We start from the raw sequence: 16,264 nt of genomic DNA, 5'->3' as shown, positions 1-16,264 counted from the left end.
GTTTACATCACACCATGCATCTTAGCGTATAATGTACAGGAAAAAAAATTCCAAGTGGGGTAAAAATAAAATGCAATTCTGCCATGATATTTTGCTTTTTTCAGCGTTCAATGGAGCCAAACGAGAGCTCGTTTTGTGTGTGCAGACCGTCATACATTATATATATATATATATATATATATATATATATATATATATATATATATATATATATATATATATATATTTTTTTTTTTTTTTTTTAACGACTGGATGCACACACAAACCAAGCTTTCGTATGGCTCCACTGAATGCTGAAATATATATATTTGTTTATTGGGCGTTTTCCAGCGGTCACCTTTGCTTGTTCCTTTGTACACTTTGTTCTACGGGCGAGTACACTTGTGAAACCAAATTTATAGAGTATTTAGCCGTATTAACAGAGCGCTAGCTTTTTTTTCTCTCCGACAATGGCACTATGTCAGGGCTTGTTTTTTTTTTTTTGCGCTGTCATTTTTACTGATACCATTTTAGGGTCCATATGAGTTTCTGATTTTTTTTGGGTGGAGGCAAAGTTATGAAAAAAAGTGAATCTGGAATTTCATTTTTTTTCTGCATTGTGACATTCACTATATGGGATGAACATAAAAACATTTAATTAGTTTGGACAATCTTGCAGCTTTTGTTTTTATTAATCCCCTGGAGGACTTGAATACCTAAACACAATCCACTACGATGCTGTAATATTACAGTGTAACATAAAACTGACGATCCCCGGACACCCGATGGGCTACAGAATGGACATACTCCGCGGTTCTGCCTATTAAATGCCGCCATCACATGTAAGAGCTGCGGTGTCCACGTGTGGTGTACAGCAGATTGTTGCGGCAGCGACGTACATGATGACCATAGAGGCAGGACAGGATTCAACAGGTTTTTCTTGCCCTCCTGGAAAACCAGGGAGCCAAAAAGTTCTCAAACTTTCGAATAAACTTTGCGTGTGGATTCCTATATTGTCTGCCTGACACACTGCAGCAAACGACCAGCGCTTTCTCTACACTGGACACACTTGTGCTACTTCCGAGATCGTGGCTGGGGCGTGCAGATTCACTGACAGCTTTCAGGTATTTTGAAAATGTAGATGTAAAATTTTAAGTGATTTACTGAGATGAAGGCGCTGTGACATGAGGCCGCACTCACCGTCTTTATGAACTCCATGTAGTTGGCGTCCTTGGCGTATGAGCCGTACTCGTTCTCCACTTGCACGGCAATTATTGGGCCTCCCCTGGTATACTGCAGAGACAAAGACATGGTTTACATTTACGATTCCTATATAATATCCTGTCTCTTTGATCCAGATGTAGGATTATACAATGGGTATGGGGGGGGGTGTGGATAATCCCCGTCTCAATGCTGTGATAAGTGCAAGACATGTAAGGGCCCCATCATGGAGAATACTACAGCCGTATACCAGTGGGGAATGGGGCCGATTCCCATCAGATGCATATTCCTATGTCGGCACATCATCAGGTCTGTGCATTAAGGGGGCTGGCTGTTGATTTTAATGGCCGAGCCAGCCCACTTCTTCATCACAGCTGATATATAGACAGTAGACATAGGAGGGAACGATTAGGATCCATCGGCTCGGCCCCAGTCTAGCCAGCGCTGACCCCCGCCCAGGAGGATAAAATTCTTCGGTGAGAGGTGTATGGTCTAAGGCTGGGTGGACACAGGGTGCATGTGAAGTGGATTTTATGGGTGGAAAATTCGCTGTGTAATACGATTGCTGCAGAGGAGATTTCACAAAACCGAGATCTACGGCAAATAGTGAGATGTGCAGCAGAACTTCCACTGCAAAATCTGCGTCAGGAAATTCTGTGCCTAGGGGAACACACCCCAATACTAGGCACTACTATCCCAGGTGCCCGGAGCCTCCGCCAACTGCTGTTCAGAGCTGGTAATGCGATGAATGTGCACCCACCTGATGTCGGACCACCCTGGGGAGCAGCTGATCGAAGTAAGCCTCGGTGGCCTCTGCGAAGCCTTTATAGGTGGTCCGCAGCTGCATGTCCTTGTCCTGTAGTAACCAGCTAAGAGACAAACAGAGTGAGCGTTACAGGACCTCGGACCGGGGATCTGAACTTCCTCATTTCTTTCCCTTACAACCTCAGGAGTTTCTGGCTCAGATTGTATGTCTTGTCCTGAGTAAGAAACAACTAGACCTCCCCAGAGCCCTAAAATCTTTCCCGCTTCTCCTTTCCCCTCGTTATCTGGTGCTGTGGTGATAAAGCATCGAGCACACGTCGCCCCGGGAGCCCGCCGTCCTCTGGGGGCCGGTCATGTGGCTGTCGGCATAGTGCCGAATACTCAGGGCGACAACACGTGGCAAGCATCTCTGCTGATGTGACGCAGGAGGACATTTTCCAGTCTCTGTGTGTGAACTCACCTCGGCAGCCCCCCGAGATCCCATTCTGAACAGATATAGGGTCCTGGACGTAAAATCACCCATAATCCCACCTCTGCGGCTGTGTCCAAATATGACCTGTAGGGGGCAGAGGAGATGAGGGTTTTGATTTAGGACGGAAGAAGAGCAAGAAGACAAAGATGTCACAAAGATGGCAGTGCAATGAGTCAATATGTGGAGATCAGAAACGGAGGCGCAAAATCAGGCAGATTTATAAAGTGACCGTCCACACCATGTAACTGAAGAGCGACTGCACTTTCCTCATGTGTCGCCCCCTCGCTGGTGCCCTCGGCTTTTCCTCTGGCTTCTAGAGGTGCATCTAGTCCTGTGCTGGGGTAGGAAATAAAGGAATGGACGAGACCTCCGTGCCCCGTGTCACTGCTACATGATGGAAGCAGGAGCAAAGGATCGCCGATCTCTGCAGAGGAGGAAAACGGAGGCGACCAGTGAGGGGGACGATATGGGAACATCGGGAGGCCCCCATACAGACTGCTGGCTGACCGCCCCCATATTGGCAGGATCGGCCGACATCGTCTCCTCGGTTCGTGAGTTATCGGCTGGTAACAGAGCACAATAGACGGTATACAGATGAGCGCTGAGGTTTCATCTCTGGGAGGCGCAGATGGCAGCTCGGCCATCACCGTGTGACGTTACCTGAGGTCCAGATTTCCAGAGAAGTCAAACTTGCCCCTCTGTGGCTCGTGCAGGTTCCAGGACACGTACCTAGGACACAAGAAAGGTTCGGGTACTGATCAGACACATCACACGAGATACATCAGTGGTATGACACGGCAGTGCATTGTGGGAGTTAAGAGACATCCCTATACATCAGCAGGGGTCCGCGCTCTCCTCACCCCCCATACACAAGATGGTCGGCTGGTTACCGTCATGTGTACGGGGGCCGCAGGTTCATAGGTCACAGAGTTTGTATCAGATCTGTGCTCGGCCAAACTTCCAAACAAGTGAATAGGGCTCCGGAAACCCCTCTGACAGCAGATCCGGATGTGAGCGGAGAGGAGGACTGATAACGGGCTGCACCATGTGACACCGTGCTTGCCCGTCATTGGCTGCATCCCCCCATTTCTCGCCACGTGGTACGTACGTTGTGAGCGTGTTAAGCCCGCAGGCCTTCATCTTCATCATCCGATCCTTCCAGTATTCTCTGGGGACCCGGAAATAGTGCATGGACCCTCCCAGGATCCTCAGCGGCTCGCCCTCCAGCAGGAACTGCCCGTTCTCTGCCTGCAGACCCTTATGGCGGCTCCACATCCTGAAGGAGAAGGAATCCTGGAGGTACGGCCTGCGGGCGAGGAGAGAAAAGCACAACGTTACCAGAAATACTCTGTGCTGCTGGAAAAAGCACTCCTCTCCTCTACACGTATCCGCGCTCTGGACACATTACTTCCCCATATACAGAACAGTATGTAGCCTTACTGTATGCGGAGGCTGCACGGCGCACACAACCTGCAGGTCCAAGGACTCCACAAGATTCAGCTCATTTCTTATCTTGGAAGTCAATGTCCAAGTCTGTGACGCTCATCAATAGGTCTCTGGTGCCTTCCAGCCATTAACAGGTTAATCGGGGGCATAATCAGTAGCAACCCTCTAAAGGAGTTTGTACCAAGGATAAAGATATGGAATAAGCTGGGACCTCCAGAGACCCCCAAAATAGAGTGCTACATTGTCGGCTCGAATATCCTCCACTGCTCCATTCATGATCTACGGGCCTGCCGGAGATAGCGGAGCACAGCGCTCCTCACTGACTATAGTGTTGTCGGAGATAGTGGAGCACAGCAATCCTCACTGACTATAGTGTTGTCGGAGACAGCGGAGCACAGCAATCCTCACTGACTATAGTGTTGTCGGAGATAGTGGAGCACAGCAATCCTCACTGACTATAGGGTTGTCGGAGATAGTGGAGCACAGCAATCCTCACTGACTATAGTGTTGTCGGAGACAGCGGAGCACAGCAATCCTCACTGACTATAGTGTTGTCGGAGATAGTGGAGCACAGCAATCCTCACTGACTATAGTGTTGTCGGAGATAGTGGAGCACAGCAATCCTCACTGACTATGGGCCTGCTGGAAACAGAGGAGCACAGCACTCCTCACTGACTACGGGCCTGCCGGAGATAGCGGAACACAGCGCTCCTCACTGACTATGGGCCTGCTGGAAACAGAGGAGCACAGCACTCTTCACAGACTATAGGGTTGCCGGAGATAGTGGAGCACAGCAATCCTGACTATGGGCCTGCTGGAAACAGAACAGCACAGCACTCCTCACTATTGGCCTGCCGAAGATAACGGAGCACGGCGCTCCTCACTGACTATGGGCCTGCTGGAGAGAGCGGAGCACAACGCTCCTCACTGACTATGGGAGTGCCGGAGACAGCAGAACACAGCGCTCCTCACTGACTACGGGCCTGCTGGAAACAGAGGAGCACAGGGCTCCTCACTGACTATGAACAAAATACAAAGACTATGGGGCCTCCTTTATTTTGGTCATCGGTGGGGTCTCTGAACATGGACCACCTGTCTCCAGTGTTGGCAGTGTCCTACTCCGTAGAATCCACACCAGGATCCACACCAGAACGGAGGTACTCTGTACAGGAGGATTTCCTAGCTCTGCCGTCCATGGTGGTGACAGGCGGTGACCAGACCACAAGCAGCACGAATATTGACATTTCCATTGGAAAGATTTCCTTCACAGAACGGCTGAAGAAATCAGTGCAGAGCCGAGACGCAAGTGTAACAAAGCCTCAGCTGTGAAAAGCACGAGAGACCAACGAGAGGCAGCTAACGTCACGACTAATATCGGAAGAGGGGAGATATGTCCGCAGCGGCAGAGCGGAAGCACCATTATTACCGAGGAAAATATCCAAACTACACAGTGTACGGCGTATAAGCACATTACATGCCTCTCCAGGGGGCCACAGAGCGCAGGCCAGAGGGGTACATGTACCCAACTAACCCTTCACTTACAACGAAGAGAACGACAGGACCGCTAATCTGCCAGAAATACTGCAATCAACGGATGGGACAAGGGGGGGCGGGAGTCAAAGCACAGACCGGACAGGGGAGAGAGGGAAGCACAGACCGGACAGGGGAGAGAGGATAGCACAGACCGGACAGGGGAGAGAGGATAGCACAGACCGGACAGGGGAGAGAGGATAGCACAGACCGGACAGGGGAGAGAGGATAGCACAGACCGGACAGGGGAGAGAGGATAGCACAGACCGGACAGGGGAGAGAGGATAGCACAGACCGGACAGGGGAGAGAGGATAGCACAGACCGGACAGGGGAGAGAGGATAGCACAGACCGGACAGGGGAGAGAGGATAGCACAGACCGGACAGGGGAGAGAGGATAGCACAGACCGGACAGGGGAGAGAGGATAGCACAGACCGGACAGGGGAGAGAGGATAGCACAGACCGGACAGGGGAGAGAGGATAGCACAGACCGGACAGGGGAGAGAGGATAGCACAGACCGGACAGGGGAGAGAGGATAGCACAGACCGGACAGGGGAGAGAGGGAAGCACAGACCGGACAGGGGAGAGAGGGAAGCACAGACCGGACAGGGGAGAGAGGGAAGCACAGACCGGACAGGGGAGAGAGGGAAGCACAGACCGGACAGGGGAGAGAGGGAAGCACAGACCGGACAGGGGAGAGAGGGAAGCACAGACCGGACAGGGGAGAGAGGGAAGCACAGACCGGACAGGGGAGAGAGGGAAGCACAGACCGGACAGGGGAGAGAGGGAAGCACAGACCGGACAGGGGAGAGAGGGAAGCACAGACCGGACAGGGGAGAGAGGGAAGCACAGACCGGACAGGGGAGAGAGGGAAGCACAGACCGGACAGGGGAGAGAGGGAAGCACAGACCAGGTCAGGGGAGAGAGGGAAGCACAGACCAGGTCAGGGGAGAGGGGGAGGAGGGGGGACCGAAGCACAGACCAAACAGGACAAGGGGGGTGGCGCACGGATCGGACGAGTGTGGGGAAGAAGGGGGCCCAACCCACGCATGCACGCTCTCATGAATGGGGAAGGGGACCCAACACATGCACGAACAGGAGTGGGAAAGAAGGGAGAGAGGAAATGTTGCACAGAAAATGGGAGCCGAGTCTGACAACTGCTCAGGAAAACAGAGAAAATCACTGTGAGCAGCAGGGCTGGAGTCAAAACCTCCGACTCCTCCATTTCCCTGCCTCCACAGCCCTGCAGGCTCACTATTGCACCCAATGTATTATATACTGTAGGAGTCGCACCATTTTATACCGACTGACTCCACAGTCCCAGAGAGCAGTTGTCACTTCTGCAGCTGCCGCTGGCAGTCACAGTGTAACACGCCATTCACCAGCAGCTCGTCGTGGAGATGAATATGAAAGGTTTATGGAATTTTCCTTTAAGCCTATGCCTTTATCCCTAATATAATGGGGGGGTCTGCAGCTGCTACTGGCGGGTGATTACAGGTCATTGACCGTCTCCGTCCTCCCTGGCTGACAGTCAGCATTATGGGGGTCAGTCCGGTTCTGTGCCCGGTAGCTGCCATCTTCTTGGGTGACTCAAACCCATTGTGGGTCACGGTGGTCGCCATATACAGGAGGGTGATATATAACTGCGGCTCTGGAGGAGACATTTATACGCCTTCCTGTTATTATGTTTCTGAAAGCCGCGGTGCGGGTATAATGAGCGCTGCCAGGGTCCCACGGGCTGTAGGCAAAAGAGAGACTGATCCGTACTGCCACTAACCCCAAGGGGGAAAGATGGAGTGGGTTGTAGTATTTATATGCCACCTACCATCTAGGATAGGGATCAGCAACCTTCAGTGCCCCAGCTGCAGCCTGTCCAGCCATGCTGAGAGTTATAGTCCCACAACAGCTGGAGTACCAAGTGTATAACAATGTAAGGAAAGTCTAACACCGCGTTTCCCAAACTCCAGTCCTCACGGCCCCCAACGTGCCATGTTTTCAGGAATTCCTTAGTATTTCTCAGGTGATGGAAGTATCATCAAGGCATCAGGAATTCTCTCACATGTGTAACACTATGGAAATCCTGAAAACATGACCTGTTGGGGTCCGCGAGGACTGGAGTTTGGGAACCACTGGGACGCCAACACATTCATGAAGCAGGAGGCTCAGGATGAATGGACGTAGACACCATGTAGTATGCATCCTTATATCACGTTGTGGAGGGAGATAATGGCGCCTGTGCGAATATCCACTTCTCTCAAGGGGCGATGTGAGGGAGTGAAGAAATCACAAGGTAAAAACTCTTATTCCCGGGGATGTAATTATGGAAGTAGCAGGAGGCCCCGAGAACGTCCCTGGTGGAAGGAGTAGCCGGTGTCCCCCGGGGAGGGAGCTCTCGGAGAAGGAGGACAGATTTAGCAGAGGTCACAGTGAGCACCGGAGAAAATACACAGAGACACGGGGCAGGCGGCCGCAGGGAGACCCTCCAATACGCCACAGACCCAAAACAATCAGGAAATCATTTCTAGCAAACCACAGAGAACTGAACGCCGCTCATTATTCAAATTCATTTTTTAAGTCACTTTTGTTTTTAGAATTTGTGGTTTTCATTTTTTTTTTTTTTTACACTAAAATTCTTCAAAATGGTGCAAACGGCTCAGGAATTTTGCACCATATTAAAAAATGCTTTTTTTTAATCTTTAACCTATTTTACAAATTTTTTGTGAACAGTCGCACATTTTGCAAACTGGCACCAAAATACCCAAAGCCTGGAAACTTTTTTAAAAAAAATTGTATTTGATGGATTTGCAAAAAATAAATAAACAAATTAAAAAAAAAAAAAATCGTGAAAAGTCTATTTGGCCTAAAAATCAATACCGTAAATTAAACAAAATATGATACTAAAAAAGACACAAAACATTTGTAGCAAATCAAAAAAAGTCACTGATTGAGAAACATTCACGCAAAAGAACTGGTCTCATCCTGGACATCAGGACCTCTGACAGCGTGATCAGTGCAGGGAGCATACGGGCCATGGCGGACGGTGCGGGGAGCATACGGGCCATGGCGGACGGTGCGGGGAGCATACGGGCCATGGCGGACGGTGCGGGGAGCATACGGGCCATGGCGGACGGTGCGGGGAGCATACGGGCCATGGCGGACGGTGCGGGGAGCATACGGGCCATGGCGGACGGCGTGTTCAGTGTGGGAAATATACCGTCAATGGGGGCTTTGCGTCTCTATGGCGGTCTACAGGGCTGTGATCCTTGTGATCCCCTTTAAGGGGCACTATGAGAAAATCTATTGCACCATCGGCCAGATGCAAATTCCACCTGTGACATTTGCATGGGATTAGATGACACTTTGGTTAGTACAAGGTGCTGTGTGTCCCGGAGACTACAGGGCCCTGTAGGTATAGATCACAGGATGGTGATAATAGGGAGGGTGAAAGACAGGGTAATAGGTCAGGCTGCCCTTCCCCCATACAAGGACCCAGAGCAGCACAAAATCTGGCCTCCACCACAAGGAGTTAAACAAGACAATCCATGGTAAAGGAGCAGTGTAGTCAAGAACAACCAATCAATTCCTGATTACAAGATCTCTGCTTGCTGTCAGTCAATAAGAATATTTTCTGCTCTCAGTCCTGATTCAGTCTTGCTCACAGCTGAGGGACTGCCACTATTGTGTCCAGTGCGGACAATCCTCAGACATAAACCATCTGGATAACACATATAAATCCACCTTCAAGACTTCATCAGAGGCTTCCATGTGGACGGACCCTTGAAGATGTCTTCTTATGCAGATACGAGCGCACGGTCTCCCACACTCCTCTACCCAAGAAGACGGACAAGAGGCCAGAGACCCGGTCTGCCCCTCCACACTGAAGGCATCCATCAAGGGGTTGGTTCAAATTTGTTTTCTTGATGCTTCAGTCATAACACATGATTTCAGCCATAGACTGAAAGGTCACCTGCAAAAATACATTGTAACAAACCCTCAGCTGGGAGAAGTGTCAGGTGTGGACGGGATAATAAGCTGCACACTGATCCAACCATCCAACTAATACACAGTTCCTCCACCGAGAGAAAGGCTGCAAAACGTCTGGCAATAATCCTCTCCATATATAACGTCACAGGACTGCCAGCTGTGAGATCAGACGGCATGCCCCGGTCACAGGACTGCCAGCTGTGAGATCAGACGGCATGCCCCGGTCACAGGACTGCCGGCTGTGAGATCAGACGGCATGCCCCGGTCACAGGACTGCCGGCTGTGAGATCAGACGGCATGCCCCGGTCACAGGACTGCCGGCTGTGAGGTCACACGGCATGCCCCGGTCACAGGACTGCCGGCTGTGAGGTCACACGGCATGCCCCGGTCACAGGACTGCCGGCTGTGAGGTCACACGGCATGCCCCGGTCACAGGACTGCCGGCTGTGAGGTCACACGGCATGCCCCGGTCACAGGACTGCCGGCTGTGAGGTCACACGGCATGCCCCGGTCACAGGACTGCTCGCTGTGAGGTCACACGGCATGCCCCGGTCACAGGACTGCCGGCTGTGATGTCACACGGCATGCCCCGGTCACAGGACTGCCGGCTGTGAGGTCACACGGCATGCCCCGGTCACAGGACTGCTCGCTGTGATGTCACACGGCATGCCCCGGTCACAGGACTGCCGGCTGTGATGTCACACGGCATGCCCCGGTCACAGGACTGCCGGCTGTGAGGTCACACGGCATGCCCCGGTCACAGGACTGCTCGCTGTGAGGTCACACGGCATGCCCCGGTCACAGGACTGCTGGCTGTGAGGTCACAGTAGATTACATGTTTTCATGCAGCAGTCTAAAGGGGGTTTTACACATAGCGATATCGCTAACAATATCGCTAAAGCATCACCGATTTGGTGACGTGGCAGCGATATCGCTGTGTGATACTTAAGGCCCCTTTACATTTAGCGATGCACCACCGATCCCGACACGACCCGGTCAGGATCGCTGGTGCATCGCTAAATGGTCGCTAGTGAGCTGCCACACAGGCAGATCTCACAGTGATGCAGCAGCGATACAGCGGTCGTTACTTACCTTTCAGACGCGGTGATCCTGATGTCCTCCCGCCCGCGTCCACGCGTCACTCGTCTCCAAAGCAGGAAGCGCCCGACGAGAAATGGAGCCACGCGATCAGCGATGGACAGCGGGGGGAGCCGGTCGGAGGTAAAGGGGGTTTTACACATAGCGATATCGCTAACAATATCGCTAAAGCATCACCGATTTCGGGACGCAGCAGCGATATCGCTATGTGTGATACTTACCTCCGACCGGCTCCCCCGCTGTCCATCGCTGATCGCGCAGCTCCATTTCTCGTCGGGTGCTTCCTGCTGGGGCTTCCTGCTGGCGCAGACGAGCGACTCGTGGATGCGGACGGGAGGACGTCAGGATCACCGCGTCTAAAAGGTAAGTATCGCTGCTGCACCGCTAGTGAGGTCTGCCTGTGTGGCAGCTCACTAGCGACCATTTAGCGATGCACCAGCGATCCTGACCGGGTCGTATCGTGGTCGGGATCGCTGGTGCATCGCTAAATGTAAAGGGGCCTTAACAGGCACTAATCGGATGAATAAATTGTGAATTACTGAACTCCAGGCTCCATTCTGCTCTGTAAGTCTCTGTTCATACATCAGCATAAAACACCTAATAAGCAGGGATCCAAAGCGGACACAGATGAGCAGCGGGGGCAGTAAGTCTCAGACACTGCAGACATAAAGACGTATGAAATAACCCTTGTTTCCGTGTGCGATTGGATTGATCGTCATCACAATTGACAAGAAAACAAGAAAATTCACACACGGGGAGAACTGCATTCAGGTGACCAGAGCAGGCGCTCCTGGCTATAGAGCACTAATACAACAACAGAGGGGGCCGCTGGACCATCCTGTGACTCGAAAGGAGCGCATGCCACCTGACAAAATGAGGGCACCAGACCGTCCTGTGACCCAAGACGTGACAAGAGGAGGGCACCGGACCATCCTGTGACCCGCGAGGGGCATCCACCACCTGACAAAATGAGGGCGCTAGACGTTCCTGTGACCCGCAAGGGGTGCACGCCACCTAACAAGGCAAAGGCGTTAGACCATCCTGTGACCTGCGAAGAGCGCATGCCACCTGACAAAATGAAAGCGCCAGAGCGTCCTGTGACCTGCGAAGGGGGCCCACCACCTGACAAGACAAAGGAGCCAGACCATCCTGTGACCCGCGAAGGGGGCCCACCACCTGACAAGACAAAGGAGCCAGACCATCCTGTGACCCGCGAAGGGGGCCCACCACCTGACAAGACAAAGGAGCCAGACCGTCCTGTGACCCGCGAAGGGGGTCCACCAACTGACAAGACAAAGGCGCCAGACCGTCCTGTGACCCGCGAAGGGGGCCCACCACCTGACAAGACAAAGGCGCAAGACCGTCCTGTGACCCGCGAAGGGGGCCCACCACCTGACAAGACAAAGGAGCCAGACCATCCTGTGACCCGCGAAGGGGGCCCACCACCTGACAAGACAAAGGCGCCAGACCGTCCTGTGACCCGCGAAGGGGGCCCACCACCTGACAAGACAAAGGAGCCAGACCATCCTGTGACCCGCGAAGGGGGCCCACCACCTGACAAGACAAAGGCGCCAGACCGTCCTGTGACCCGTGATGGGTGCCCACCACCTTACAAGACAAAGGCGCCGGACCAACCTGTGAGGTGACAAGACGAGGGCAACGGACCGTCCTGTGACCCGCGAGGAGACAAGACGAGAGTGCCGGACCATCCTGTGACCCGTGAGGTGACAAGACGAGAGTGCCGGACCGTCCTGTGACCCACGAGGGGCACCCACCACCTGACAAGACAAAGGTGCCGGACCGTCCTGTGACCTGTGAGGTACGTCTACTAAAGTGGAGTCTTCTGTCACCGTTGCACTTAGCTGCAGACACCGCATTACTACAGCTGTAACAAAACCTCAGCTGTGAGAAACACACATTCTGCATAGGTTTTCATAAGCTGCAATTCACTGACAGCAAGAAACAATCCAAAATACATCAGTGGAAACCCCCGCGGGTTGTCATGCCGACTGTGGTCATTTAAAGGCGCAGTTCAGCTTTGGCAGCCTAAATTGTGGAGGGTTTAACAGTACAATCCAGATCCTTGGAAAAACCTCCGCAAAAAGCTTTAGGGTATGTGCACACGCTGTGGATTCTACTGCGGATCCACAGCGGATTTGGCCCTGCGGATCCACAGCAGAATCTGCTGCGTTGTACAGTACCATTATATCCTAAGGGAAATGGAAACCGCAGTGCAGACGGTGCGGAATTTTCAGGGCGGTTTTTGCTGCAGTTTCCAATCCACAGAAAGAATTGACATGTCATTCTTTTCTGCAGATTCCGCTGCGGTTTGCCATCTGTTCTATTATAGAGGTGATAAACCGCAGGCTAATCCGCAGGTCTTCTGACCTGCGGATTTACCTGCGGTTTTTACAAAATCCGTGCGGAAAAATCCGCAGACCAATCCGCAGCGTGTGCACACAGCCTAAGGGGACAAAAAGATTTTTCTTTTTATAAATGGAAAATGTGACCCCTTGAAATCACATGTTTGGTGTCGCTGTAACCGTCCTGTCCTGGAGAATCCCGTCACTGCACAATGATCAGAACCAGAAAACATCGGCCGTGACGCGGTTTTCCCCTAGTCTTCCACATTTGCGTTTTATTTCAATGCATCTTCCGGCAAAAACATTTTTTGTCAAAACCACGACCTATCCTGGAAATAATGAACCCGAGCCTGAGCCCGACCCTGACCCCGAACCTGTGAATAAAGAAAAGGTCCTGGATCTGGAAGAGAAAAAAAATAAAAAATAAATCACACTGGTCAAGAAGGGGTTAAAGTCTACTGTGTCTCGTGCGACCCCCATAACCGCGCCTGGGGGTGATCGCTGACAATGCTCTGATCCGCCGATGAGGGTTGTTGTTCTCACTGCCCGGGACTCCGGGAGCACAACCCCCAGCATGCAGCGGTGTTACCTGAGGACCACGAAGGCCAGCAACAGCAGCAGGCACAGGGCGCTCAGCCGCCGGCGCTGCTCCCGCCTCATCTCTCCGCTCCCTCAGTCCTCGCAGCTCCGCTGCATCGAAACCGCCACTTCCGGGTCACCATGGCAACTCCAAGCGGACCTCTAACAACAGCTGCTGATTGGATACATCAGTCCCGCCCCCTCGAAGCAAAGCCAAGGCTGTGATTGGCTGTTCTGATGAAAGCGCTGCTTTGATTGGTTGCAAGGATTTTAGTGACCTGCAGCTGTCATTGTCAATAAGTGATCTGTGTAAAGTGTTATAAATGCCGCGACAGGTGCAGAGAGAAGCGGCCTCACCCTGCTGCTGCCGGCGTCGTGCCACTACACTGTACGACCAATCCATCGATCAACCAATCACAGCGCAGCTTACATTTGTCAACAGCAGAATACGAAATGCAAGCTGCGCTGTGATTGGTCGCTAAGGGGAACAAGGACAGTTTTTATTTTAGACATTTCCTAAGTCTTCAAGGGGGTAAAGCCCCCGAAAACAGCAGGCGGGGACCTCCAAAACATTATGTGGTGCTCTCCCCTCATAATGTGACAAACTGATATTTAGTTTCACACCTCCGTCAGCGTTGTCCTTTCCTGTCTCCGTATGCGGCTGTTTCTTGTAGTTTTGAATGACACCATTATTTTACCACAAAATGTAGTGAAAACCCCACCCTACCGCCATAGTTTTTAGGGTTTTATTTTTATGCTGTGCTTTCTGCAGTAAAAATGAGCAGATGTCATGAACAGTGCGCGTGTCCGGAGGAAGACAAACTGTGCTCTAAGATACCTGTGGAGCGGGCAGCAGCGGTGAAGATGCGTGCTAGACCAGCAGGACACCTGAAGCACGTGACCTAAGCTCCAGAGAGCTAGGAGCTGAAGGAAAACTCCTAGAAGGGTAATTCCGGGACAAAGTTACCAAGGGGCATAGACAGACGTAAACAGTTCAGGCCGGGGTCAAAGCACGAGATAGCACAACAGTACCAAAGGATAAGACAGAACGGATAGTCAGGACTCAGCCAAAGGGATCACACACAGAGAGGGCAGCACAGTACAAAAGGGGCAGGCAAAACTTGTAACAGAGACACAGCCTAATCAGAACCAGACAAAACGTTGCACAGGTCAGGCACAAATCACTAGCACAGGTACAACAGGGTCAAACACAGTCAGCGTATAAGGCCTGTTTCACATATCAGTTTTTTCCCGTCAGTAAAAATCCGCCAATTTTTTTAAAAAACGGATCCGCCAAAAAAGGGACGGATCCGTTTTTTCCCCCATAGACTTACATTATTGGCAGATCTTGACTGACGGCCGTCCGTCCCACCCGTTTTTGTATGGATCTGCCAACATTTTAGCGGCTCCCGGGCGGATGAGACGGGCCCTGCAACTTTTTTTACTTTGACGGACTGCTATTTTGAGGTGCGCATGCCCGGCCGGGAGGCATTTTAACCCATACATGCCGTCCCGGGAGCCGCTAAAATCTCTCTCTCCCCTACCGTCGCCCGCTCTCTTCTCGCGGCTCATCCCGTCCCGCTCTCTTCTTGCGGCTCGTCCAGGTCCCGCGGCCCCGCTCTCTTCTTGCGGCTTGTCCAGGTCCCGCGGCCCCGCTCTCTTCTCGCGGCTCGTCCAGGTCCCGCGGCCCCGCTCTCCTCGCGGCTCGTCCAGGTCCCGCGGCCCCGCTCTCTTCTCGCTGCTCGTCCCGGTCCCGCGGCCCCGCTACCTCAGCGCTACTTTTTTTCATGCCTGCGGTTCCTTTAACATCTCTACATCGGCAGATCCCGTCAAAGCAACGGTCCGGTGGCACCCGTTGGTGTCTCGACGGACACGGAGCCGTTCTCCGCCTTTTTGGCAGCTGGCAACTGACGCTAACGTGTGAAACAGGCCTAAGCAACAGGGACTGGCCCCACAATGAGGCTATAAGACACCTCCCAGAATCCCAGAGTGAGGCCATCCAGGTTAACCCTAAAACAACCTAATCCCAGAAAGTCAGCAGACCATGACCGCAGAAACCTCGATTCTCCAGGTCAGGACGACTACAGAGATACCCAACATGTAGCTTTTTCTTTATGTCAGTGATGAAAAAAATATTTGAAAAATAATCTTTTTTCGCCATTTTCCAAAAGCGGTGGCATTTTTTTCTCCCATCTGTGGCCTGGTGTGAGGGTCGGTTGGTTGTGTGGCGAGCTGCCGTTTATCTCCTTCGCTGCGTTTTTCTTCTTTCTACGTCTTTTATCATACGAGTTAACAAATGTCGTATTTTGATAGAGCGACTTTTGCGGATGTTTATTTTTTTTAGTTTATTACATGGGGGGATTAAAATTGTTACTTATTTTAAAAATTAGTCCTGTGATATTACAGTCAAGCCATAAGAAATAGCTTGCTTCTTTATTTTATTTTTAGACACTTTTTTCTTTTATTATTTTAATAATCCTGTGATATTACAGTCCAGTTTCTTATTGCTGGACTATAATAACACAGGATTGCGTTGTACGGCTAAAATCACGGTCTAGTAGGCCTCCAGCCACCATGACAACCCAATGGCATGCTATTCTTGCATCGCTGGCGCTAGGTCATGGAATAACATGCATTAAATGCTGCAGAGACCGACAGTAGCATTTAACAGGGTTAACTCCAGTCGATACTATTAGTGGCTAATGCTCGATGCATAACATGTCCTGAGCCCGCTCGGTACACAGGATCCCGACCTGTACGTTTCCAGGTTAATTTAAAAAAAAAAAATGGTGTAATTTGAACCAAAACAATTCCCGCATAAAGGTC

At 51.7% G+C, this 16,264-nt stretch overlaps 1 protein-coding gene across 2 annotated transcripts in view; it reads right to left on the bottom strand.

Moving 5' to 3' along the window:
- GLB1L2 (galactosidase beta 1 like 2) overlaps window positions 1-15,376 on the bottom strand; it is a 33,945-nt gene extending 18,569 nt beyond the window's left edge. Inside the window, exons 1-6 of one of the 2 annotated variants that reach the window (XM_073584965.1) lie at window positions 14,983-15,376; window positions 3,546-3,743; window positions 3,098-3,166; window positions 2,426-2,521; window positions 1,961-2,069; window positions 1,180-1,272 (exon numbers count right to left, since the gene is read on the bottom strand). In XM_073584965.1, coding sequence (XP_073441066.1) covers window positions 1,180-1,272; window positions 1,961-2,069; window positions 2,426-2,521; window positions 3,098-3,166; window positions 3,546-3,743; window positions 14,983-15,227 — 810 coding nt within the window. In that variant the 5' untranslated portion in view covers window positions 15,228-15,376. Of the gene's footprint in view, window positions 1-1,179; window positions 1,273-1,960; window positions 2,070-2,425; window positions 2,522-3,097; window positions 3,167-3,545; window positions 3,744-13,448; window positions 13,607-14,982 lie in introns of those variants that run through there. The other variant, XM_073584966.1, reaches the window with a different exon arrangement.
- Window positions 15,377-16,264: the final 888 nt, after the last annotated feature.

The sequence above is a fragment of the Dendrobates tinctorius genome, unplaced genomic scaffold (assembly GCF_039654945.1).
Source record: "Dendrobates tinctorius isolate UK_male_01 unplaced genomic scaffold, ASM3965494v1 ptg000086l, whole genome shotgun sequence".
NCBI classification, from domain to species: Eukaryota; Metazoa; Chordata; class Amphibia; order Anura; family Dendrobatidae; genus Dendrobates; species Dendrobates tinctorius.
This window is presented reverse-complemented; position numbering and strand designations above follow the sequence as displayed.